This window comes from Atractosteus spatula, chromosome 4 (genome assembly GCF_055471065.1).
Source record: "Atractosteus spatula isolate fAtrSpa1 chromosome 4, fAtrSpa1.hap1, whole genome shotgun sequence".
Classification (NCBI taxonomy): Eukaryota; Metazoa; Chordata; class Actinopteri; order Semionotiformes; family Lepisosteidae; genus Atractosteus; species Atractosteus spatula.
Window position 1 is genome coordinate 70,664,713 of NC_142709.1, and position 24,771 is coordinate 70,689,483.

The following is a 24,771-nucleotide window of genomic DNA, read 5'->3' on the forward strand; positions in this document are numbered from 1 at the left end:
TGTCAGTATCTTTACCATGATAAATAAACTTTGAATTACATTACTAAAGAAATAAAAATTTGATATTCCAGACATCTGTTAAAGGAAACACCTTTTGTCTGTAGTGTTTTCAACCTATACACTACAGGCAGACCATTTGAGAGATGGCTTTAACCCTCCCAAAAACAGTCTAGAGTGACTCTTGGACATTTTCATAAATATAAGTAACAACAGTAGAATCTATATAAAATATTGAATTTCAGCAATCAAGCTTCATGCAAAATGCACCAGATTTTCTAGCATTCACCTATAGCAGTGTATCATTTTGACAGATGTACAGTGCCGTGCAAACGTATTCACCCCCCTTGGACTTTTTCACATTGTATTGTGTTACAACATGGAACCATGATGTACGTACAGTATTTAACCGATAATTTTTGCCGCTCATCAACACAAAGTACTCTATAATGTCAAAGTGAAAAAAATCCAGACATTTTACTAAATTAGAAATAAAAAACAAAAAATAATTGAATGCATAAGTATTTTTTTCAACAAAGGCTTTCTTCTTGCCACCCTTCCATACAAGCCAGATTTATGAAGTGTGCGTGCTACTGTTGTCTCATGGAGTTTCTCCCAACTCTGTCATAGAGGACTGTAACTCCTTCAGAGTTGCCATAGGCCTCTTGGTGGCCTCCCTTACTATGGCTCTTCTTGCCTGGACACTCACTTTTGGAGGATGGCCAGTTCTGGTCAGATTCACAGTTCTTCCATATTTTCTCACCTTTTTGATGATGGACTTCACTGTTGCTTTGAGGTATATTCAATGCCTTGGAAATGTTCTTATATCCTTGACCTGACTGGTATTTTTCAAGAACCTGGTCTCAGATCCGCTTGGAATGTTCCTTGGTCTTCATGGTGTAGTGTTTCCTTGGAAATGCACTACCTAAGTGGGGAAGCTTCCAGACACAGGTGTATTTATTCTGAAATCATGTGAAGCAACTCAGCTGCACACAGTAATTATGTGACTTGGAGAAGAGAGTTGGTTACTTTAGAGGTAATGTAGGTGTGTCAAAGCAAGGGGGTGCATTCAATGATTTTCTGTTGTTTAGTTTGAATTAATTTAGTAAAATGTCTGGATTTTTTTTTCACTTTGACATTATAGAGTACTTTGTGTTGATGAGTGGCAAACATTCTCAGTTAAATATATCATGGTTTCATGCTGTAACACAATACAATGTGAAAAAGTCCAAGGGGGGTGAATACTTTTGCAAGGCACTGTATATTGATAGGCTGCTTCTTCATCCTAGCGTTAATCCCGCATCGGCAGGGACCGCTTGTCGGCACGCCCGTCTCCATTTGGGGCAGTCATAGGTGTCCTCCAGGGCGTCGTTCACTTTCCGCATGTCTTCAGTGATCCGATCCATCCACCGCTTCTTGGGCCGCCCTCGCGGCCGTCGACCCTGCGGGCTCAGTCACATCGCTGTCTGTGCCACCGCGTGCTCGCCACTTCTCATCACATCGCAGTCTTCCTTCTCGCATCCTCTCCGTTATTGGTGCCACTCCCATGCGTCGACGGACATCGTCATTGAGGACGTGGTCAAATCTCGTTAGGCCGAGACACCACCGGATCACCCTCATTTCCATGACATGGAGGGCCTGCTCGTGCCTGGAAGTTGCTGGCCAGCGTTCCGATCCATACTGGGCGACAGGGCGGACAACGGTCTTGTAAACTTTGGCCTTGAGTCGATAGGCTGCTAAAGGTGTAGAAATGTGGCAGCAATCAATGGGTGGACAGTCAGCTTTCTGAGCTCGAAGAGTTGCATTTAAGAAACACGTGGTAGTGTGGGGTCATACTGTAGTTTGGGGGCTGGACTTTGAGTTAGAAAGCTGTGGATTCAGATAACACATCGATCGTTACTTGAAAGTAATGTACTTCACTCAGATTGCTTTAGTAAAAAATGCCCAGGGGTATACAGTACATACAGTATGTACAAACATCAAATGTTTTACATACAGTAAGTGCAAGCAAGGTTAAATAATAAAATGGCTTTCTAGTCACGTCAGTCAGCAAGAGTGTATTGGTTGCTCTCTACTTTTTCACTCTCTTACAGTACGTACTGTAATTAATTTGTGTAATATCTGGACAATAAATTCAAAACCTGAAACGTATTTTGAGTATTTAAGGTGGCTTTTTGCCAAAACTTATATTCCGGAACATGATCAATTAAAAGACAGTGTACATGTTCCTGTGGCTTTCTTTTTGAAAAAAAGACACTGCTCTAAAACTGATGTGCCCTTACTGCTAAAAGTACTGTAACGCTTAAGGCCGACAGGCACTGTGTAAGAGCCGGCTTACCAGAGCAGGTGACGTCACCGCCCTTCCCAGTGATAGCAGGACCACAGCCCCTGGGCTGTGGGGAGATCTCTCTTTGGCTCACCGGGCTGGGTCCCTGCTGAGCCCCGGGTTCGAGCCCCCGACGGTGGGGGGCCGACCTAATGCGGCAAGGCGCCCGCCTGGAGCCCTTGTTGCGTTACAACACAAAATTCCTACGTCTGAAACAAAATTACAGTGTTTCCAAACTTAAACGTGATACAGTAGATAAATCGGCGGAAACATGAATATTAAACTACCGGTGTATCTTACATTTTGCTTTGCGGTGCAATCCACATTCAGACAGCATCATCGAAACATCAAGGGACAGAGTGAACACACCACAGAGCAATGGTTTGATACACAGCCATCTGCAACTGATACAGCCGCCAAATGGCACTTGTATGAGCTGCTGCTGCTTACAAAAACAAGTTTGAAGCAGTGCTTCGGATATTTAATACAGCATCTTCGTTAATTTAATCTCCTTGACCATTGTTTGCTTTATTTTTATCTGAAACTTTGAAAAGATTGCTCCACGTTATCTAAACACAGTGAACGGCTGTCACCAGCGAAGCTGAAATGATTTAGCCTCCAGAGATCACGGTTTATTCTGCATTGTGCACACGGCTGACTAAAATCATGCATCTTGACCATGTGGGATTTGTAAGCGCATATAAAATAGAACAATCACACTAATATGTTGTGTGTTATTTTTCTGCGTTACTTGTAGTGCATAATGGATGTGTGCGTCTTGATGTTTTCTGTGTGGTATTTCTCATTTCAGGTCTACGCTGAGTGGACATGTAGGATACTGGGAAATTTCGGAATGCCTGCTTTATTAAAGAACGGGGATGTTATAATCGGAGGTATTTTCCCCGTTTTTAACAAACAAGAACATATCTACACCCCTTTTCAAACGGAACCACCAAAAGCAAGCTGCGTTGGGTAAGATATTTATATTTGCGAAATTGCGGTCAATTAAATTGGGAAAGGTTAATACAATTCAGAAAGGTAAAAACAGTTTTCGCCTTGGTAGCATTATTCTAATTATTGTTGTTGTAGCCAACCCTGTCTATAGGGACACCTTACAAGTCCTGTGTTTATATGTAATTTACAGTAACAAACCGTTGCTGAGATTAACGACCGTGCTGAGATTAACGACCGATTAACACAGTAAACTCGTTAAACTGATCAACATTTAGTCCACTGTTCCTGAACATCTATCAGACCAACCGAACTACTTATAATTATTAGTGATTTGACAGTCGTCGCTTACAGGAATCACACGTATACTAATAATTAGATCTAAAATGTCAATTAATCATAACAGTGACTGCAAGAAAACACCAACAGCAGCAAATACCATGAATCTATACTTCATGGACGGTCTGATGAACAGTTATTACTACTCTGCGGTATGATTGAGCGGCAGTACTCGGCTTTTAAAGGTGGAAAGACGTCCCACTTAGACCTACCGTAATACATTTCATTTTAAGGGCAATTTTAAATAACCTGACTGAATGTATTCAGCTGACCTTGGAGTCCCACCCTGACCATTTTAAAAAGGGCAAACAATGCCCTCCATACAGTAAGTCTGTGATGTTGTACTGTTTTATTAGGTTTGATCTGCGAGCATTTCGATGGACACAAGGAATGATATTTGCCTTAGAAGAAATTAACTCAGACTACAGTTTGCTTCCCAACATTACACTGGGATATCAAATCGTCGACTCCTGTGCCTCTCCCACTCAAACTTTAAGAGCTGCTTTCACATTGATAAACGGACAAGAGGAGATTCAGTCTGATTCAGGATGTAATATTTCCATGCCTGCAGTTATTGCTGAATCTGGATCTTCTCAATCAATAGCAATTGCTAGGACTATTGGACCCTTCACAATGCCTTTGGTAAAGCTTAATCTCTTACTTTATCTCTTATTAACATCAAGAAGCTGCAAAGTCTGTGTGAACATTGCATGCATTGCTCTTAGACTACTATACAGTATTACTCTAAAATGCACACAATTAACATTTTAACATGCATTAATATATTAATATGAGTCTGTATTTTCATATTTTACAAGGTAAGCTACTTTTCAACTTGTTCGTGTCTCAGCAACAAAAAAGAGTTTCCAACTTTTTTCCGCACAATTCCCAGTGATTTTTATCAGGCTAAAGCTTTAGCTCTGCTCGTTAAGCGCTTTGGATGGTCGTGGATCGGAGCTATTGAATCTGAAAATGATTATGGAAGATTTGGGGTTCAGTCTTTCACAGAGGAAGTTCAGAAATATGGTGTTTGCATCGCCTTCACCGAAACCATTTTAAGGACCTACCCCAGACATAAAATACTCAAAGTAGTTGACACTATCAAGGAGTCAACAGTAAAAATCATACTAGCGTTTGTTCCAGAAGGTGACCTGTATCCTTTGATGCAAGAAATTACAAGACAAAATATTACTGGAATACAGTGGATAGCAAGTGAGGCATGGGTAACAGCAGCGAGACCCTCCACTGAAGAAATATTCAAGTCTTTTGGTGGCACAATAGGGTTTGCAACTCGCAAAATGGCAATTCCGAAGTTCAAAGAATTCCTGCTCAACGTCCATCCATCTGTCTATCCTGGCAGCAGTTTTGTTAAAGAATTCTGGGAAAACATATTTGGGTGCAGTCTGCTTTTGAAAGAGGAGCCCCCTAAACACAATGGTACTCAGGGCAGCACTAAGACATGCACAGGAAAAGAGAGACTGGATGCAATAGAAAATGCTTTCTTTGATGTCTCACAACTAAGAGTGACGTACAACGTATACAAAGCAGTGTATGCTGTAGCACATGCACTTCATGACTTACTGTTCTGTGAAAAGGGAGAAAATAGCACCATTAAACTGTGTGGAGATATTGCAGGAATGAAGCACTGGCAGGTACAGTAAGTAAAACTGGAAATGCTTTCATATGTGTGTGGGACTGTTCGCAAGACAGAGGGAGAGGGAGAATGTCAGAAAGTGGATAAAATATTTTAATTTGCACAATGTGATATAGAGAGGCATGTTATATATACTGTATATTGCACCATGCACATTAAAATAATGTATCTGCTTTCTGTCATTATAGCAGGGTAGCAGGACAAAGCAAACACTTTTAATTCAATACTTAATATTATACATGGTACAATATATGGGTATATATACCTAAAGGGTACCATGGCAGCCCAGAGATCTAGATATGGGCAAGAGAATGAACAAGCCAGATAGATAAGATTCGCTAGACCAGAGTGCAATAAACCAGAGTGATGTGGAGTGCGATCCAACTTGATTACCATGTTTCACAATTCTGTCTAACAGTGAAGCTGTAAATTTATTTAACTATATACAATAATTTTAACGTCTTGGAATTTGTTTGTTCTGTATTGTCAAGGTCACCGAACATCTAAAAAGAGTCAGTTTTGTAAACCACTTTGGAGAAGCTGTGTATTTTGATGAGAACGGAGATCCCCCTGCTGCCTATGACATTATAAACTGGCAACTCAACAAAGGAGTGGTCAGCCATGTGACAGTGGGTCACTTTGATACATCACCAGATGGAGGCAGTCAGCTAGTGATTGATGAGGACAGTATTGTCTGGAGCACTGGGAGAGAGGTAATATTTTAAATATTTAATTTCAAAATCCATGTAATAATTTTATGGTCCTTAAAAGAAGGCATTATAATTCATATACTTAAAAACCCAGGCAAGTATATACTGATAATGAAAAATGCTGTCTGGCAGTCTCATAATGCACCTTTTTTCAGAGTTCAAACGTACAGTACATCTGCAAATCTAATTTCCCACAAATGACATCCAATCATAAAATTTTACATAATACTGTGATGGATATTTTGGCCATATTTCCTTTCTTTCACAATGTTTTTTAAATGTTTAACTAAAACTTAATATTTCTCACTTTGTTTCTCTCTGTAGGTTCCTAAAGCAGTGTGTTCTGAGAGCTGCCCCCCAGGCACAAGAAGAGTAGCCAGGAAAGGTCAGCCCATCTGCTGCTTCGATTGTGTTCCTTGTGCTGATGGTACCATGGCAAACACCACAGGTATGAACTATATATTAAATATATTTACAGTAATATGTATATTATGTCAGTAAAATGTGATATTGCATTTTTTTAAATCAGCACTAAGTTTTTTCACTTCTACAACTTGTCAAAGTAAGGCCATGATCATAACAATATTTTGACTTGCCCACCAATCACAACTTTCAAATTCTGTTTTTCAAAAGAGTATTAATCAGCTTCTTGTTTTACTCAACAGAATCCACCCATCATGTTGATGGGCTTAGAATTTGTCACTGGTGGGTAATTTAAGATACAAATTTACGTTAATTCAATTGACTATCTTTCTCCACAAGAAAGATGTAGTTTAATCAATTTTTCAAACTGTCAAGTAACTCAGAATATATAGCTTTACAAAACAAATGAGATGTATTTATGAATACAGAATTTCTCAGCTGGTACTTACTAATTATTTTAGGAATCTGTCAAAACGTTTAAAATATACAGTATCAACCAACACTACTTCTCAATATAAAATCACAATGCATTTCGGGGGGTTGGATCGATAAATATGTTTTAAAAATTAAACATATATAATATATATAATACTTCTAATGGTTTATCCAGGAGGTTTGCATGATAAAATGAGGAGGTAAAATGTTTTAATAGGGTGAAAAAATCTCAACTGCTTTAAAATGGATCTGTATGAAGAAACAGACACTGGAACATCTCAGTGTCACTAGGCTGTAAATGTAAGAGGTCACCTCACAATTTGGACAGAATCCTGCCTTTAGGCAGCACTGTATATGTAATATATTAATTGGAATTCCATGTTAATGGTAAGTAAAGAATTAGAAAAATCAAAGTAGAATTCTGAGTTGAAAAAGAGGCATATTGTAAAAATGTATATTTCTTTTTCCTATGATATTTTGCAGGTTTTGCCAGTGTTCCACTATGCACTCTTACAGTATATGATTTTCTGCATACAGATACAGAGTACAATGTCAATTCATTTTAATATTCAAGTTAATTTAAAAGAAAAAAAATGTATATTTTATAACTGATTAAATGCATTGAAAATAATTATTGGGTGGTTTAATTTATTGATCTACTCTTTTTCTTCTTCTTCTTCTTCTTCTTCTTCTTCTTCTTAATGATTTAAATATCAATGGTACTAAATACTGTATGTACAGTATAGGTCAGTTGATTACGATGGGTGTTGTCTTTGATTTGTACACTTCAGCAAATTTTATACTGTATTTGTAATTGTAAGATTGTATATTTATAATAAAAAGGCACAGGAAAATTCTCTTTGACTGTGTTCTCTACAATTGTTAAAAAATAAATTTAAAAAATCCAGAAAGTATATGTATAGTGTATTGTGCTGTATACTGTATTTTTTCTAGTATAATAGTTTGTTCTTGGGCAAAAAACTTGTTCATGATCCAAAGGCCATTCGGAAATAATGGATAATGGACACTCCTCCCCCCTATTATTACATTAAACCAAGGGTTAATTATTATCTCTGTTTTGTTCACCCTTTTCCATTATTTATTTTCAGGTGCCGCTGAGTGCATTAACTGTCCACAGCACTACTGGTCTAATGATGGAAAAGACAGCTGCATCCTCAGAGACATTGAGTTTCTTTCCTACTATGATGCAATGGGAATCACACTCACTACTGTGTCATTGTTTGGACTCTGCTTGACAGTAGCCACTATTTCAGTCTTCTTTTCCTTCAGAAGCACACCCATTGTAAAAGCCAACAACTCTGAACTCAGCTCTCTCCTGCTGTTCTCTCTGCTGCTGTGTTTTCTCTGCCCTCTTACCTTCATTGGGCAGCCAACAGCCTGGTCCTGTATGTTGCGTCACACAGCCTTTGGAATCACATTTGCACTTTGTATTTCCTGTGTGTTGGGAAAAACAATAGTTGTTGTAACAGCTTTCAGAGCCACTCTTCCCAGCAACAACATGGCAAAAAACTTTGGACCAGTTCAGCAGAGGATCATAGTTTGTTCTTGTACAGCTGTGCAGGTTGTAATCTGTGTGCTGTGGCTTAGTTTGAAACCTCCCTTCCCTGACAAGAATTTTAAACTCAGTAATAAAAAGATCATTTTAGAATGTAACACAGGATCAGAAATTGCATTTTATGCAGTACTGGGCTATATAGGCCTGCTTGCAGCTACTTGTTTGGTGCTGGCTTTCTTAGCCAGGAAACTGCCTGATAATTTCAATGAGGCCAAGCTGATAACTTTCAGCATGCTCATCTTCTGTGCAGTTTGGGTCACCTTCATCCCAGCGTATGTCAGCTCACCTGGAAAATACACTGTTGCAGTTGAGATTTTTGCAATTTTGTCTTCAACATTTAGTCTGCTTCTTTGCATTTTTGCACCTAAGTGCTACATAATTTTGCTTAAGCCAGAGAAAAACACTAGGAAACACATTATGGGAAGTATGCATTCAAAAAGACTATAGCTATTCCTTAATATATTTGCTATTTACTTTTTGCATAGAATATGTTTGCTTTGTCAACTATGGAAAGAAAATGAGATAAAACATTATCTTTTGTAAAAACTGTTTTTGAATTATTTTTTTCTTTTTTGAAATAAAAGGTACTGTAAATTAATTTAAAAACATGTTTTCATCACAACTTTTATTGGTAATATATATGTTCGTCCTGAAAAAGTTTTATTATGTTAAAATGCAATCACCTGAAGCATTTTATAAGACTTCTGAGGCCTGGAGAATGATCTTTTAAAATGTCACTCATCTGTATTGCAGTCAGACCAACATTGCAGTTTCCTACGCCTGACCTTGAAGTCTTACGTTTGGTTTTAATGCTATTTTGGATTTAGCTATTTTATTCACAACTTAAGAAGGTTAAAATAACAAATTAGCACCATAAAAAGCCTTGCAGCTCAATTAACAGTATAAGTACAGTACCAGTCTCCCTCTGGTGGTAGATTAATATTAGTATGTAATAAAATTTCAAGAATGAATGCAGTGATTTGCATAGTGCACTAAAGAAAGTTTTCATTAAGAATTCAGTGAAAAGAAGTCTAAAAACTCTAAAAAATAACAATAATCAAACCTGGTTACTTCAAATGAGTACTTTGCACACAGAGGTTTATATTGTTATTCTTGGCCATTTCTTGTTGTCTTTAGTACTGAATTTTCTTTAACAATTTATTTTATAATTCATTTTGCAAAGACTGTACACATTACAAGCACAAATTGAAGAATTCAAGAATTTAATTTTATAGAATGTCCATTTTTTTTCGGCCATACAACAAAACCATTCTTAATGCAGGAATGTATGAATACACATAATACCCTCTTGGGTATTTGTTTTAAGGTTGCGGCTTTTGTATAACAAATAACCATCATTTGCAGACTTTGAAACAGAACTAATATTCAGTACGGGATCATAGTTTGTTCTTGCACAGCTATAAAAATTTTAATCTGTGTGCTCATAATGTTTTCTGTATATGTTCAATACTGAATGCCTACAGTACTTGATTGGCTCACTAATCATACGTTTAGTATATGAAAAGTGAATTTAGGAGTTTATGTCCTTCAGAAGCATTCATGATCTCTAGATGTCAAGAGGCAGACAGGTAAGGTCTGCCCTCTCTAGGAAACTGGGAAAAGGACAGAGACCAGGCCACAGATGTGAAGTGATTATCAGATCGTTATTTCAGCTCAAGGCACAACACATTGCAGGTGCGTAAGAGGAAAAAGAGAGCTCTGCAAGTTTCTGTGATAGGTCTTTTAAAACTTGTAAAAGAACAACCATATAAAAACTGCATTTTAGTCGCCACTTTCTCCTGCTGGCAAAACTGATACATTACTGCAGTCTGCACTTGAGAGTGAGCCTTCGCCACCTGCTTGCTACTTAAAGTTTATTCAGCAATTTGAAACAATCTGCAGTCTGACCTTCTTATTTTGTCAGCTAATGTATACAGCAGCTTGTTGATTAGACAATTTATCACTGTCAGCTGTGTGCATACTATTTTTAATCAAATGTTACAAAAAAGGTTTCTATTGAAACTTGTTAGGTATAACCAATATACCTATATTAATATACCTATAGCAATACAAGCAGGTAGGTTAAAGGTAAACAGTGCTCTGGTAACAGATACTAACTGTAAAATCCAAGTTAATAGTACTCTGATTACAATGATGTTATACAAAAGATAAAATCCAATCTCTTGCAAAATGCTCTCCAAAACTGATGTGAAAAAACCATGGTTCACATTACATGTGCACTGCAGCTTAATTAGACCTGACTCACACACATCTTCTCCTGTAGCTGGTCTGGTGTGACATTGTCATCAGGAGCCACTTCTGCTACGATTAATGACTTTACCTTAGTTCTCTCACGCGAAACCTGCATTTTATTCCCAACTAATAAACTCAATAAATAGGGAAAACATGCAATGACATGTCCACTCAGACACTTTTATACAGGACGGTATTTTAAAATTGCCCTTTGCCTGAAATGCACTGTATTAAGGTTTAGATTACACTTTCCCTAGAGGCAACGCCTGTAGTAAAGGATGAATTGGGACTCACTGGTGTTCAGAACATTCCAAGATGTTTAAAAAAATAATTGAAAAGATTTGTGGATTTTTGTTGCCATTATACTGCAGCGTGTGTGAGTGAACATCAGGTCATAAAGTAACCATATACTGTAGATTATGATTAAGGACATGTTTAGCAACTACAGTAATCCAAATAAGATTAAAAATCACCACACACAATACAGAGTTATGGGAATATCTAGAAGATCAGCCAGTTCAGGATTCCAATGGATTTAAGAATTCCTTGATCTTTCCCTCAGAAGGCTTCTATAACAACTTTAGAGGTACAGTATAAAGATGGAAAACCAAAAATGTTCATTGACCTTCTCAGGGTTAGCAAGCACTATTGTCTGATACTATTGTCTTTGATTGCTTCTGTAGAAGTTCATTTTGCAGAAATCTCCATGCAAGTGAGGTAAACAGAGTTGTATGAAAGCTTCCATATCATATGTACAGTACCAGATCTTTTGTTGCAACACTATTAAAGTTAATTCTGTTTTTAGAATGAGAAGTTCACATTCTTGTATTTTATAATATATTTTTTTCAACTGCAGAATTACAAACAGTAGTTTTCAATCAGATTTTATTACAAGTCTAAAGTTAAAGCACAGATAATTACAGCTTCCTTAGGACTCCTCCTGTGTCTCACGTATTGGATTGTTAATTAAGTCCTTGGACTTTTTACAGATCCAGTGAAAAATACTTTCTCTCTCAAAAAGATCAATTACTGTACAGCTACAGTATTACAGTATCTCTAGGGTATACGGTTTGTTTTGAATTGTTCACTCTTCTGACTTCAATTGTGTGGCAAAATCATGAGGGATTTAAATCGCATATATAAACTAGAATCAGTACCTTCACTTTGTTTTGTAAAGTATATTCTGTAGCCTACAAGTTAGACTACTGCAATGGATGCGTGGGTCCTAATTGTTTTTGTGTTTTGTTTCTCTTTCCAGGTAAACGGTGAATTGACTTGCAGCATACTGGCAAAATTTGGTATGTCTGGATTATTTAAAGATGGAGATTTAGTTATTGGTGGAATCTTCCCTGTTTTAACCAAAGAGGAGCAGCTCTCTGTCTCGTACAAAACCCACCCACCGGCACCAGAATGTTCTGGGTAAGTTTTACTGCGAATACTGCCGAAATTACGCACGTGTTTTTAGGAAAATACTGTATTACATGCCAGTTTATAAATCCGTTCACGAAAAGGAAAGGTGAATTCATTGCTGTTTCTTTTTCCATACCGTGCATTTGACCGATATAGTATTTTGAAATGCCCAACAGACAAATGTCTACATTAATGTGTTTGATTTGTTGTTTGTGTGTGTGTGCGCGCGCTACGCCAACAGGTTTGATCTACGGTCATTTCGCTGGACGCAGGTGATGATCTTCGCCATAGAGGAAATTAATAGGGATAGCACCTTGCTGCCCTCAGTAATATTAGGGTATCGCATTTTTGATAACTGTGGCTCAGCCGCCGTGACAGTGAGAGCGGCTCTGGCGCTCGGAGGGGGTCAGGAAGAGGACGGGGCGAATTCCACCTGCCGCTCTCCAGTGCCGGCAGTTTTAACCTCCAACTCCGTGTTTGCAGCCAGAACGATCGGGCCCTTCGGCTTGCCATTGGTAAATTTTTCTGTCTAATGGTATCCGGTTTTTTTTTAAGTCTAAAATGTGCTAGTCTCATTTGCCTCTTCAGTGTATATACTGTACAGTATTGTAACGCTTACGGCCGACAGGCACTGTGTAAGAGCCGGCGTACCAGAGCAGGTGACGTCACCGCCCTTCCCTGTGATAGCAGGACTACAGCTACTGGGCTGTAGAGAGATCTCTCTTTAGCTCACGGGGCTAGGTCGCTGCAGAGAGACGCGGAAGTCCCGGGTTCGAGCCCCGGACAGTGTGGGGCCGACCTGATGCGGCAAGGGCGCCCGCCAGAGCCCCAGTTGCGTTACAGTATTTAAGGGCTATAATGAATTACACGTTAACGCTATTGATTTCCCCTTTAATTCTAAAAAGCAATATTGCTATGGTTTTATATTTCAATAGGTCAGTTATACTTCAACATGTGCTTGTCTCAGCAACAAAAAGGAGTTCCCCACGTTTTTCCGAACGATTCCAAGCGATTTTTATCAGGCCAAAGCCTTGGCTCTGCTTGTTAAGCGCTTCGGATGGTCATGGATCGGAGCTGTCCGAGCTGATGACGAGTATGGGATATTTGGGGTTCAGTCTTTCACCGAGGAAGTGAAAAAGTATGGTGTCTGCATCGCTTTCATTGAAAGTATTTTGAGCACCTACCCGAGAAGTAAAATACTTAAAATAATCGACATTATTAAGACGTCTACAGTCAAAGTCGTATTAGCATTCGTTGCGGAACGCGACCTATATCCTTTAATGCAGGAGATTGTCAAGCAAAACATAACTGGCATACAGTGGATCGCAAGTGAAGACTGGATAACAGCAGCAAGACCATCAACGGAAGAATTCTTCAGATCTTTTGGCGGCACAATAGGATTTGCGACAAGGAAAATGGCAATCCCACCCCTGAAAGATTTTCTCCTCAACGTACGTCCATCGCTCGGTTTTGAAAACAGTTTGGTAAATCTGTTTTGGGAAACTATCTTCGGATGCACCCTGCATTTCAGGGACGAACTTTCTAACCAAAACATTTCGGCAAATAAGATCAATATCTGCAGAGCAAACCAAAGTCTGGAGGAAATAGACAACGCTTTCTTTGATGTCACGCAGCTAAGAGTGTCATACAATGTATATAAAGCAGTGTATGCCGTTGCGCACGCACTTCACCGTTTACTCTTTTGTGAAAAAGCTTATAATGATACGATCAAGCTATGTGGCAGCATTTCAGAAATACAGCCCGGCAAGGTGAGTACATCTTAAACACTGAACTCTGTGGGACGTCTTTTAGGTCAAAATGTTGGAGGATGTACAGTATAGCATTCAACCTCGCAAATTCTTGGTTCAGGATCCTACTGTACAGCTCTTTAAATTCTGAACCTCTGTGAATTTGTTGGTGCTGCAGGAAGTTAGCTTTAAATGTGTGTTTATACTATTTATTCAAGGTCACGGAACAATTAAAAAGAGTCAATTTTGTAAACCAGTTTGGAGAAGCTGTGTACTTTGATGAGAACGGAGATCCCCCTGCTGCATATGACATTATAAACTGGCAACTCAACAAAGGAGTGGTCAGCCATGTGACAGTGGGTCACTTTGACACATCACCAGATGGAGGCAGTCAGCTAGTGATTGATGAGGACAGTATTGTCTGGAGCACTGGGAAAGAGGTACACGCATTTTTAGACACTATTTCAGGTGATACTGTAGGTCAGTGAGAGTTCAAATCAGACAGTACACTTTGTGTGTAATATTTGTACTGTAGATCATATCTAGTGAGTACAAATGTTATACAATTCATACAGCACAAGTGGAAAAATAAAGCTTCATTACAAAGTTTTGTCCTTACAATTATTACTATTAAATATTCTTTTTTAAAATTCTAGTCCCCGATTTGAATATCAAAGAAAACAAAAGCAGGTATTAAATGTGTGGAGGTCATTCCATTGATTCTGACCCTGTTTGTTGCTTTATGTTCATCCTGAATATGACTGTTGGACATTTTACAGTAGATACTGTACCCAAGACGTAGTGCAAACAAACATAAAGAGGAGACTTCATATTTCTATCTTCAATATGTAAAAACAGATATGAAAGAAGAAAAAATGTTATCCATATTTAAGATTTTCTTCCATTCTTTAGTCATAACTTTGAACTATGTATACAAAGTAAGGTTTTAAATTAATATATATTTTTCCAGGTTCCCAAAGGAGTGTGTTCTGAGAGCTGCCCCCCAGGCACAAGAAGAGCAGCCAGGAAAGGCCAGCCCATCTGCTGCTTCGATTGCATTCCTTGTGCTGATGGTACCATAGCAAACACTACAGGTAAAGAACAACTTAAAAACCTAATTTCGTAATATTCTTTTTTTTCACTGCAGTGAGATCACATTTCACATACAATACTCTTTTCATATGATTCATAATTGAATGCTCAGCTGAGTACAAGATTCAGTAATCTAATTTTGATGTTTCCAACATACAGTAAAAACCAAACTTACTTTACTGTGGATTTGACTTTATGTCAATCTACTACACACTATCAACAGTTCATTACATACAGTATGACAGTAAAAAAGAACATTACTAAATATTTATAAAAGGATCACAATGGTATGGTTTGAAAAAGAATAACGGTTGTCTTTAACAGGGATAAAAGTGTTAGAATATCAGTTCTCCTCACAACCAAATATTATGTAACATATCTAAAATATTTTAAATATAAATAATTTAGAAAATCAAACTGGACATCAGAAGGAACTACACAATTTCTCCATTAACTGTCACGTAACAGTTTGCAAACAGGTTTTGTTCTTATCCTCAATATGTTTTGTTGAATTTTACATAATTTACATAATGTATTCTATAAATCATGACACTGTCTCAAAATCTCTGAAAATGAGTACTATTAATTTTCACTAATTTTCATTATTGTTTCAGGTGCAGCTGAGTGCATTAACTGTCCACAGCACTACTGGTCTAGTGATGGAAAAGACAGCTGCATCCTCAGAGACATTGAGTTTCTTTCCTACTATGATGCAATGGGAATCACACTCACTACTGTGTCATTGTTTGGACTCTGCTTGACAGTAGCCACTATTTCAGTCTTCTTTTCCTTCAGAAGCACACCCATTGTAAAAGCCAACAACTCTGAGCTCAGCTCTCTCCTGCTGTTCTCTCTGCTGCTGTGTTTTCTCTGCCCTCTTACCTTCATTGGGCAGCCAACAGCCTGGTCCTGTATGTTGCGTCACACAGCCTTTGGAATCACATTTGCACTTTGTATTTCCTGTGTGTTGGGAAAAACAATAGTTGTTGTAACAGCTTTCAGAGCCACTCTTCCCAACGACAACATGGCAAAAAAGTTTGGGCCAGTTCAGCAGAGGATCATCGTTTGTTCTTGTACAGCTGTGCAGATTGTAATCTGTGTGCTGTGGCTTAGTTTGAAACCTCCCTTCCCTGACAAAAATGTTAAACTCAGTAATAAAAAGATCATTTTAGAATGTAACACAGGATCAGAAATTGCATTTTATGCAGTACTGGGCTATATAGGCCTGCTTGCAGCTACTTGTTTGGTGCTGGCTTTCTTAGCCAGGAAACTGCCTGATAATTTCAATGAGGCCAAGCTGATTACTTTCAGCATGCTCATCTTCTGTGCAGTTTGGGTCACCTTCATACCTGCGTATGTCAGCTCACCTGGAAAATACACTGTTGCAGTTGAGATTTTTGCAATTTTGTCTTCAACATTTGGCCTGCTGTTTTGTATTTGTGCGCCTAAATGTTATATAATCCTGCTTAAACCTGAAAAAAATACAAGGAAGCACATAATGGGAAAATTGCCTTCAAAAAGACTATGATTTCCCTTTCTTTAACATCTTAAGCTCTTAAATTTTGTATTAAATATTTTACTATTTTTAACAAACAGAATAAATGTGGATAGATATATAGAAATGCTTGAAAAAAATAGATGTCATGTACAGTACTGAATTGTGCAGATAGTAATAAACATATTTAAATGACAAAGCTTTCCTTTAGGCAGATATTTTAAACATTTCTATTAGAGATACAGTAACACAAAACAGTTATTTTGCTAAAACACTGTCTGTTAAATACAGTATAATGTCACCTGAATTATTTAGTGTGAATTCAGGACAAGATCAGTCTAAATTGTACTGGTTGAAATGTTTTTCATTCATTAGATATACAGTACTAAGTAAGTTTCCCATTCCTGTTTCTGAGGCCATTGTCTTCTTCCAGTTCTCTTTTAAGAAGATATTGAAAACACAAATGAAAAGGTAGCTTTCCTTGTACAGTATGTAAGCAGACTATGTTTCTTTGTTATTGCTTTTATAGGCACAGGTCTCCTTTTTGTAGGAGCTGATGAGCATCATATATTATTATCAATGGAATTTATTAATTTACTCTAACGGTACATTTTCCCAGGTTACTAAGAAATGATAACCCTGATGAAGCGTAGTATGTTAATAAATAAAAGTGAAGTTTTTTAAATGACAAACAATGTACTGTACAACAGCTGTGACAGGCTGTGGGCCAAGCATATTGAAGAGAAATACGTTTGTCCCTGGTTGTGGTTTATACCCAGGGTAACTTTGCCACAGTAACATTTGTAATCCTAAGAGCTCCAGACGTGTGCAATGTACCCGGACCCTGTATCAGACTCCCACGGCCAGCCTGGACCCTGACCCTGTCCACTGCAACCTGGGGACCTGGACTGACTTGTGGCTCCCAACCTCCACCCTGGGGCCCCTGGACTTCTGATTTGTACTCATTTTTTAAAAGTAAATACTGTTAATAACTTGAATACTCAATATTTCTTTGGTGGGGGGTTTAAATGTAAGCAATAACTGCCCCCCCAAAAAATTAAAACCTTAAATGTTATTTGCTTAAGTGTTCTGTTTTTTTTAATATAACAAACCTACTGTAAATTAGTTCAGATGCACAGTTTCTGAGGTCTCTACAGTTTCTCATTTTAAATACGACCATGCTTTCCATCTGTGTAAAACATTTCAAGGGTTTACTCTACGGCTCGGGTCTTTGGAATCAATATACGATCAATATATCAATACGCACCCTTCTACTTGAGCCTTAAAACCGTTTCTACCCTTAAAACTGCCTGCTGACATTTAGCAGCGCCCCCTGATGTCCCGACTCTGGAAACACCTGTTTCACTGGTCTAATAGATCCCTTTGTCTACGCCTTCAGAGACTCCTTTTTATCTACTGTCTCAGACGTTCACTAATTCTGCGACAAAACTATGCTGCAGACCCCAGTTAAAGAGACGACGAGGATTTAAATGAAAAACTTCAGTTTTTTCAGGGCAGAACCAGATTGCAGAGAAAACAGACATGCTCCGTAGTGCTGACAATGGAAAAAAGTGTTTAAGACAGTAAAATGAGGACGGTCCACCAAGTGCTCAATGCTGACTATCTAACAGTTATTTTTCATATATTTAAACCTTCCATATTTTCCTTTTGATTGAGTTTTTAACCATATCATTAATCAGAAACTATTTGATGTCTGATATACAGAAATGTACTGTACTGTAGGCGTACGTGCTACCGGATCTCCCCCTTCATACGGAGACAGAGAAACCTCATGGGAGATGACTGCTCATTTCATTCTCCCTGTGGCGCTCATTAAAATTACGCGCTGGGACTTTGAGAGATTATTTCCGTATATAAAATGACATACTGTAGCTACTTCAGTTTCGATTCATTTTGCTTTTTTATACGAGCTAGCTCATAATGAATGCACACATTGTAATATTTTTCATGTTGTCTTGCGGCTTTCAGGCTGACGGTGGTTCGAGTTGCAGGATACTGGGGAAAAATACAATGTCAGGTTTGTCCAAAGACGGCGATTTAGTGATCGGTGGCGTTTTCCCAGTTTTTGGGACACTTGAGGACACCGGTACATTGTTCACAACAGCACCACAAAAAGCTAAATGTTTTGGGTAAGTCTCAGTGCACGCAAGAGCTACACAATATTTGTTTTAAGTATTTTTTTAATATTTAACATTTTAAGGTAAATTGTCTGTTATTGTGGGGTTTTTTTTAACGGAAATCAGACCCATACATGTCGCCGTAGAAACAACACCTGTAAAGGGACCAAAAATAAATATTTAAGTAAGATATTAACCTGTTCTTTTTTTGTTATGCCTCGCGACACCTAGAAGCAGCCTGTCATCCATTATTCGGTCGCGTAACGGAGAGCAAAGAGTACAGTACTCTCTACCTCGGAGAATATTGCGCCCCAGCCTAAAACCAACCTCAGACCCCCAAAGCTTAGTATAAGGTAGAAAGGCGCCATGCAAGAGCATATTACCTTAACTTATTATTCCTTCTAACAGGTTTGATTTTGATGTGTTTCGATGGGTACAGATGATGGTCTTTGCCATCGAGGAAATAAACATGAACAACAGATTGCTCCCGAACATTACTTTGGGATACAGAATCCTCGACAATTGCGCTTCTCCAGCTGAAACTGTAAGAGCGGGTTTAATCTTAGCCAACGGACCAGAAGAGGTTGACTCGAACTCCTCATGTCCCTCGCCAGTCACTGCTGTGATCACCTCTAACTCCTTACATATCGCCAGAGCTATTGGAAATTTTGGGATTCCTTTGGTAAAGCTCAATGTTCTTTCTGTTTAAAATATCGACAATACATTTTAGCAATCTGCGCTTAAACCAGCATCCTAATGTACTGTATTATCGGGAAAATGTTTACATTTCTTTATACGTTAATACTGTACACTGGTGCATTTTTTTCTTTTTAATAGGAGTCTATCATTGTTGTAGTGCTTATAGTATGTGCTGTTAGTTGCTTACATGGACACAATTTGCCTTTTCACTGTTTAAAACAACGTTCACTACCAATACTTAAGATTTATGTCTTTTAATAAAGTATTTTAATAGTTTAATAATGCTTATCTTTAAATAGCCATCTTGTCATCAACGCTATGCATATAGTTTTCTCCAAAAGTACCTCAATTAATGTTTGTTTTTTATTTAAGGTGAGCTACACTTCAACATGTGTTTGTCTCAGCAACAAAAGAGAGTTCCCAACGTTTTCCCGCACTATTCCGAGTGATTTTTTTCAGGCCAGAACGTTTGCTCAGCTTGTTAAACACTTCGGTTGGACTTGGATCGGAACTATTCAAGCGGACAATGAGTACGGTATATTTGGGATTCAGTCTTTTACCAAGGAAGTGGTAAAATACGGAGTTTGCATTGCCTTCACTGAAAACATTCTCAGCACCTACCCAAGAACAAAAATACTTCAATTAGTGGACATCATTAAAAAATCAACGGTGAAAGTCATATTAGCATTTGCTTCAGAGCGTGACCTGTACCCTTTAATGCAAGAGATCGTCGGGCAAAACATAACAGGTATACAGTGGATCGCAAGTGAAGACTGGATAACAGCAGCGAGACCATCAACTAAAGAATTCTTCAGGTCTTTTGGTGGCACAATAGGACTTGCAACTCGCAAGATGGCGATCCCAAAGTTCAAAGATTTTCTCCTCAATATACGCCCATCCCTCGATTCTGAACAAAGTTTATTAACCGCGTTTTGGGAAAACGTCTTTGGGTGCACTCTGCTGCTGAAAGTGCAGAGCTCCAAAGAAACAGCTTCTAGGGGCAGCACTAAGATCTGCAATGGAAACGAGAGATTGGATCAAACAGAACACACTTTCTTCGACGTCTCGCAGCTAAGAGTGACATATAATGTACACAAAGCAGTGTATGCTGTAGCTTATGCACTTCATGGCTTACTGTTTTGTGAAAAGGAAGAAAATAACACCATTAGACTGTGTGGAGATATTGCAAGAATAGAGCCCTGGCAGGTGAGTAAAAGCAAATTGCAGGTCTGATCTCTGTGTGCAAATCTATTTATTGAGATAAGAAACACAGCCGTTTCTTTATGATCTGTTTGAAAAGTATCACTGAAATGTACACACAAAGATGTTAGACACTGCAGTTTTTATCATTGTCAAAAACTAGATTTATAAAAAAAATAACTATTTGTTCAACACTTTCGAGGTCACTAAACAATTAAAAAGAGTCAGTTTTGTAAACCAGTTTGGAGAAGCTGTTTACTTTGATGAGAACGGAGATCCTCCTGCTGCCTATGACATTATAAACTGGCAACTCAACAAAGGAGTGGTAAACTATGTGACAGTGGGTCACTTTGATACATCACCAGATGGAGGCAGTCAGCTAGTGATTGATGAGGACAGTATTCTCTGGAGCAGTGGGAGAGAGGTAAGTCTTTTTTTACACCGTTCTCCAAAGCTCACAAAATATGTATTGATTTTGTGTGTTTGTTGTGTATTTTATACCGTACTGTATATTATTATAACATATAATGATTTATATTTAAAATCTTCTAAAGAAATTACTTTAAAATGTTTAAGCATATCCCACTTTTCTCTCTTCAGGTTCCCAAAGGAGTGTGTTCTGAGAGCTGCCCCCCAGGCACAAGAAGAGCAGCCAGGAAAGGCCAGCCCATCTGCTGCTTCGACTGCATTCCTTGTGCTGATGGTACCATAGCAAACACCACAGGTATGAACTACATAGTAAGAGATTATTTCTAAATACAGAGAACATGTTTCACATCCTGCATTTCTTTAATTGTTTACCTATGAAACTTGACCAAATTCCTTGCATTACTGCATGGTGAAAATCTGTCTTAAATCCATCTTCTGTGGTCCATTAATTAATGAGAATAAAGCTTTAAAAACCCATTTAAAAATCACTTATGCAACTTCTACACAATGGCAAAATTGTAAAATTGTATCCAGTTCCTATAGAAAATGTTTTTATATTATTCATTTGCTGGAGCCTTAGATATTCTTCTATATTGTAACCACTGTCATTTAAAATATTTATTGAAAACGTGAAGTGGAAATACATCAGAAGGTATTGTGTGTCTTCTTTGCACAACAGTACTGTGGTAATTGAATTCCTTATTTGCAGTTTGCCACCCCATAAAATGTCATTAACATTTTGCAAAACAAGTGAAAATCATTAAATTGTAGCAAGAATAAATACATTGTCTACAGTATAACAGCGTTTGACTTTTTAATCTTATTATATCATGTCTGGTGGAATATTAACATTCAATTTGATTAACTACCAAACCTCAGTAACTCATACACAATACACAGAATATTTAAAGGCAGTTTGCTGTACGTAAACTAAAACCTAAATCTAAATCTAAAACCTTCTGATTAAAAAGTAATTATTAAAAAATAATCAGCATATCACACAGATTTCTAGTAATTATCTATCGCTTGTCAATAACTGCTTTGTGCAGTACAGAGACAGAGGGAATTTCAGTTCGTGCAAATTTCATTCATTTCCAGTTTTGAGATTCCAAGTCTGCCTGAACCTGGAAGTGCAAACTCAAAGCAAGAATACAACCCTGGAGAGGACACCAGTCCAGCACAAGACATACACACGAACCAATTTTGAAATACCACTTCAGCTAGACAGTATGTGCTGAAACTGTGTGAGGATAGTGAAGTACCCAGTGTAAACCCACAGGGAAAACATGCAAACACCAAACAGAGGCCATCCTGTGCCTTAATTATAACCAAGCGCCCAAGAGTTGTGATTCAAAAATGTTAAGTGGCATGCAGCTGTTCTTCCTTAATTATAAAGCGGGTCATACCACTAATTTTCATAACTGTTTTCAGGTGCTGCTGAATGCAATCAATGCCCACAAGACTACTGGTCGAACACTAGAAAAGACAGCTGCATCCTCAGAGACATTGAGTATCTTTCCTACTATGATGCAATGGGAATCACACTCACTACTGTGTCATTGTTTGGACTCTGCTTGACAGTAGCCACTATTTCAGTCTTCTTTTCCTTCAGAAGCACACCTATTGTAAAAGCCAACAACTCTGAGCTCAGCTCTCTCCTGCTGTTCTCTCTGCTGCTGTGTTTTCTCTGCCCTCTTACCTTCATTGGGCAGCCAACAGCCTGGTCCTGTATGTTGCGTCACACAGCCTTTGGAATCACATTTGCACTTTGTATTTCCTGTGTGTTGGGAAAAACAATAGTTGTTGTAACAGCTTTCAGAGCCACTCTTCCCAACGACAACATGGCAAAAAACTTTGGACCAGTTCAGCAGAGGATCATAGTTTGTTCTTGTACAGCTGTGCAGATTGTAATCTGTGTGCTGTGGCTTAGTTTAAAACCTCCCTTCCCTCACAAAAATCTTAAACTCAGTAATAAAAAGATCATTTTAGAATGTAACACAGGATCAGAAATTGCATTTTATGCAGTACTGGGCTATATAGGCCTGCTTGCAGCTACTTGTTTGGTGCTGGCTTTCTTAGCCAGGAAACTGCCTGATAATTTCAACGAGGCCAAGCTGATTACTTTCAGCATGCTCATCTTCTGTGCAGTTTGGGTCACCTTCATACCTGCATATGTCAGCTCACCTGGAAAATACACAGTTGCAGTTGAAATATTTGCAATTTTGTCCTCAACATTTGGTCTGCTTCTTTGCATTTTTGCTCCGAAATGCTACATAATTTTGCTTAAACCTGAGAAAAACACAAGGAAACACATTATGGGGAAGATACCATCGAAACGATTATGATCTCTCTTTCTTTAAATGCCTTTTGACCTTGTATTTTCTCTTGTTCATCATCTTAGAGTATAAGAAAATGTATATTGGAACAAATTATACAGGCTTAATTCAGGAATATTAGTTCATAAAAATGTATGCCATCATTTAATGTAAAGAAACCTACTGTATATGAGTTAAATTTTACAATTAATTAAATTTTTCATGTTTTTATTTCAGTAAGTGGTTCTATCCTGTATTGCAGCAAAAGACATAGGGAAATAAGAAATCACAAAGATGCTAATTAATTCTAATGTCAGTCTATAATACAGCTATTGTTAACCTTAAGATAACCTTACCAGGTTGGTCCCACAATTTTACACTCACAAAAACTCACTGACTTCAAACTGAAGCTAGTGCCAAGCCTATTCAGGGCTCACAAAAAACAGCATGCAAAAAAATTATAACCATCAAGACCTACAGTAGGTATTCCCTTTGAATGTGAAACAAAGCCTAATTTCACCCATGTGAAAACAGGAGATTTCTAAACCCTTTTCCATTTTACCAAGACTTACGTTGGTCACCACTGGTGTGGCTATTTACAAGCAATTATAGACCGAATAGCAGCCTCTAAGAAGAGGCTGTGATTCCAGACTTTCCTAAAGGTAACCTGCCACAATTTGAGAGAACCATTTGTTGATACACAGACAATATGCCTTATTCAATTAAGATAAGGTACAGAACTACTGTACCAAATAAGCAAAATGGGACCATGTAGCTTCCTAACATATTCAGCCTTCTGTTCTTAAACCGGTCCCTGTGGTGCTCCACTAAATACAGTATATAACCCCAGTTTTAGTGTTCACCTCCAAGCAGTAAGCCCTTTTCATGACTGTATTTTGTCAAGTCTGTCTATCACTCAGAAATCCAAAGCTCTTAAAGAGTATTGTTTTACCATCTTGGCCCTTGTGAGCAATGTGCTCAAATTTATTTGGCTGACTTCCAACTAGGCTGTTTCTGTACACTGGCAATGTCTGGTCAGGTGAGTCATTTTGCTTGTATTGCTTGATTTGCGACTTTGAAATGGTAGTTTTCCAAATTCAAAAACAAATTCAGTTATGAGGAAATCTTAAAAAATGTTTCCCTTTATAATTAATTGTCACTTTAATTTAGAAGCTACAAAACAATTCCTCATAATCACCGTCAATCCACAGCATATTGAATTTCCCATTTTCTGAATACAGTGTGCCAGGAATCCATCTGCGCAACAACCATCCATCCATTTTCATCCACTTCATCCCATTCAGGGTCACCTATCCCAGCAAACAACAGGCACAAGGCAGGGTACAACCTGGACAGGATGCCAGTCCATCACATGGCAAACACACAGACACACCTGTACACACACCATTTTTTTATAGAAGCCAGTTAACCTATCAGTATGTCTTTGGGCTGGGGGAGGAAACCTACACAAACATGAGGAGAATATACGCATAATAATAATACTTTTAAGTATAAAGCACCTTTCTGATCCCAAGGATGCTGCACAAAACAAAAAAGTACAGTAAAAACTAATAGAAGAAA

The 24,771-nt window shown here is 38.1% G+C and overlaps 3 protein-coding genes across 7 annotated transcripts; all 3 read left to right on the plus strand.

Annotated features, from left to right (window-relative positions):
• The first annotated feature begins 3,086 nt into the window (after positions 1-3,086).
• LOC148837097 (extracellular calcium-sensing receptor-like) lies at positions 3,087-9,017 on the plus strand. Of its 3 annotated transcripts, XM_088913790.1 has the most exons (6): positions 3,087-3,295; positions 3,970-4,255; positions 4,432-5,265; positions 5,759-5,980; positions 6,302-6,425; positions 7,945-9,009. In XM_088913790.1, the coding sequence occupies exons 1-6, from the start codon at positions 3,087-3,089 to the stop codon at positions 8,856-8,858; spliced, it is 2,589 nt and encodes an 862-aa protein (XP_088769916.1). In that variant the 3' UTR covers positions 8,859-9,009. The 3 variants fall into 3 exon arrangements, with proteins under 3 accessions (XP_088769916.1, XP_088769914.1, XP_088769915.1); XM_088913788.1 differs by lacking the exon at positions 5,759-5,980 and having other exon boundaries at positions 7,945-9,017; XM_088913789.1 differs by lacking the exon at positions 3,087-3,295 and having other exon boundaries at positions 3,977-4,255; positions 4,432-5,003; positions 5,758-5,878; positions 7,945-9,017.
• A 2,857-nt stretch (positions 9,018-11,874) lies between these two features.
• On the plus strand, positions 11,875-16,442 carry LOC148837098 (extracellular calcium-sensing receptor-like). Of its 2 annotated transcripts, XM_088913786.1 has the most exons (6): positions 11,875-12,083; positions 12,316-12,589; positions 13,010-13,843; positions 14,041-14,262; positions 14,793-14,916; positions 15,529-16,442. In XM_088913786.1, the coding sequence occupies exons 1-6, from the start codon at positions 11,875-11,877 to the stop codon at positions 16,440-16,442; spliced, it is 2,577 nt and encodes an 858-aa protein (XP_088769912.1). The 2 variants fall into 2 exon arrangements, with proteins under 2 accessions (XP_088769912.1, XP_088769913.1); XM_088913787.1 differs by lacking the exon at positions 14,041-14,262.
• Positions 16,443-18,350: 1,908 nt separating this feature from the next.
• On the plus strand, positions 18,351-23,220 carry LOC148837099 (extracellular calcium-sensing receptor-like). 2 transcript variants are annotated; one of them, XM_088914067.1, is made up of 5 exons: positions 18,351-18,559; positions 18,956-19,229; positions 19,619-20,452; positions 21,047-21,170; positions 22,307-23,220. In XM_088914067.1, exons 1-5 carry the CDS (start codon positions 18,351-18,353, stop codon positions 23,218-23,220), a joined length of 2,355 nt encoding a protein of 784 aa, XP_088770193.1. The 2 variants fall into 2 exon arrangements, with proteins under 2 accessions (XP_088770193.1, XP_088770191.1); XM_088914065.1 differs by lacking the exon at positions 18,351-18,559 and adding an exon at positions 20,649-20,870 and having other exon boundaries at positions 18,987-19,229.
• Positions 23,221-24,771: the final 1,551 nt, after the last annotated feature.

Excerpts from the sequence above, each read along its gene's own strand:
- LOC148837099 (XM_088914067.1), top strand. The coding sequence starts at position 18,351 with ATGAATGCACACATTGTAATATTTTTCATGTTGTCTTGCGGCTTTCAG. Across the intron at positions 19,230-19,618 it reads GAAATTTTGGGATTCCTTTG|GTGAGCTACACTTCAACATG; the intron begins GTAAAGCTCAAT and ends TTTTTATTTAAG. Across the intron at positions 21,171-22,306 it reads TACCATAGCAAACACCACAG|GTGCTGCTGAATGCAATCAA; the intron begins GTATGAACTACA and ends AACTGTTTTCAG.
- LOC148837097 (XM_088913790.1), top strand. The coding sequence starts at position 3,087 with ATGGATGTGTGCGTCTTGATGTTTTCTGTGTGGTATTTCTCATTTCAG. Across the intron at positions 4,256-4,431 it reads GACCCTTCACAATGCCTTTG|GTAAGCTACTTTTCAACTTG; the intron begins GTAAAGCTTAAT and ends ATATTTTACAAG. Across the intron at positions 5,266-5,758 it reads CAGGAATGAAGCACTGGCAG|GTCACCGAACATCTAAAAAG; the intron begins GTACAGTAAGTA and ends TGTATTGTCAAG.
- LOC148837098 (XM_088913786.1), top strand. The coding sequence starts at position 11,875 with ATGGATGCGTGGGTCCTAATTGTTTTTGTGTTTTGTTTCTCTTTCCAG. Across the intron at positions 12,590-13,009 it reads GGCCCTTCGGCTTGCCATTG|GTCAGTTATACTTCAACATG; the intron begins GTAAATTTTTCT and ends ATATTTCAATAG. Across the intron at positions 14,917-15,528 it reads TACCATAGCAAACACTACAG|GTGCAGCTGAGTGCATTAAC; the intron begins GTAAAGAACAAC and ends TTATTGTTTCAG.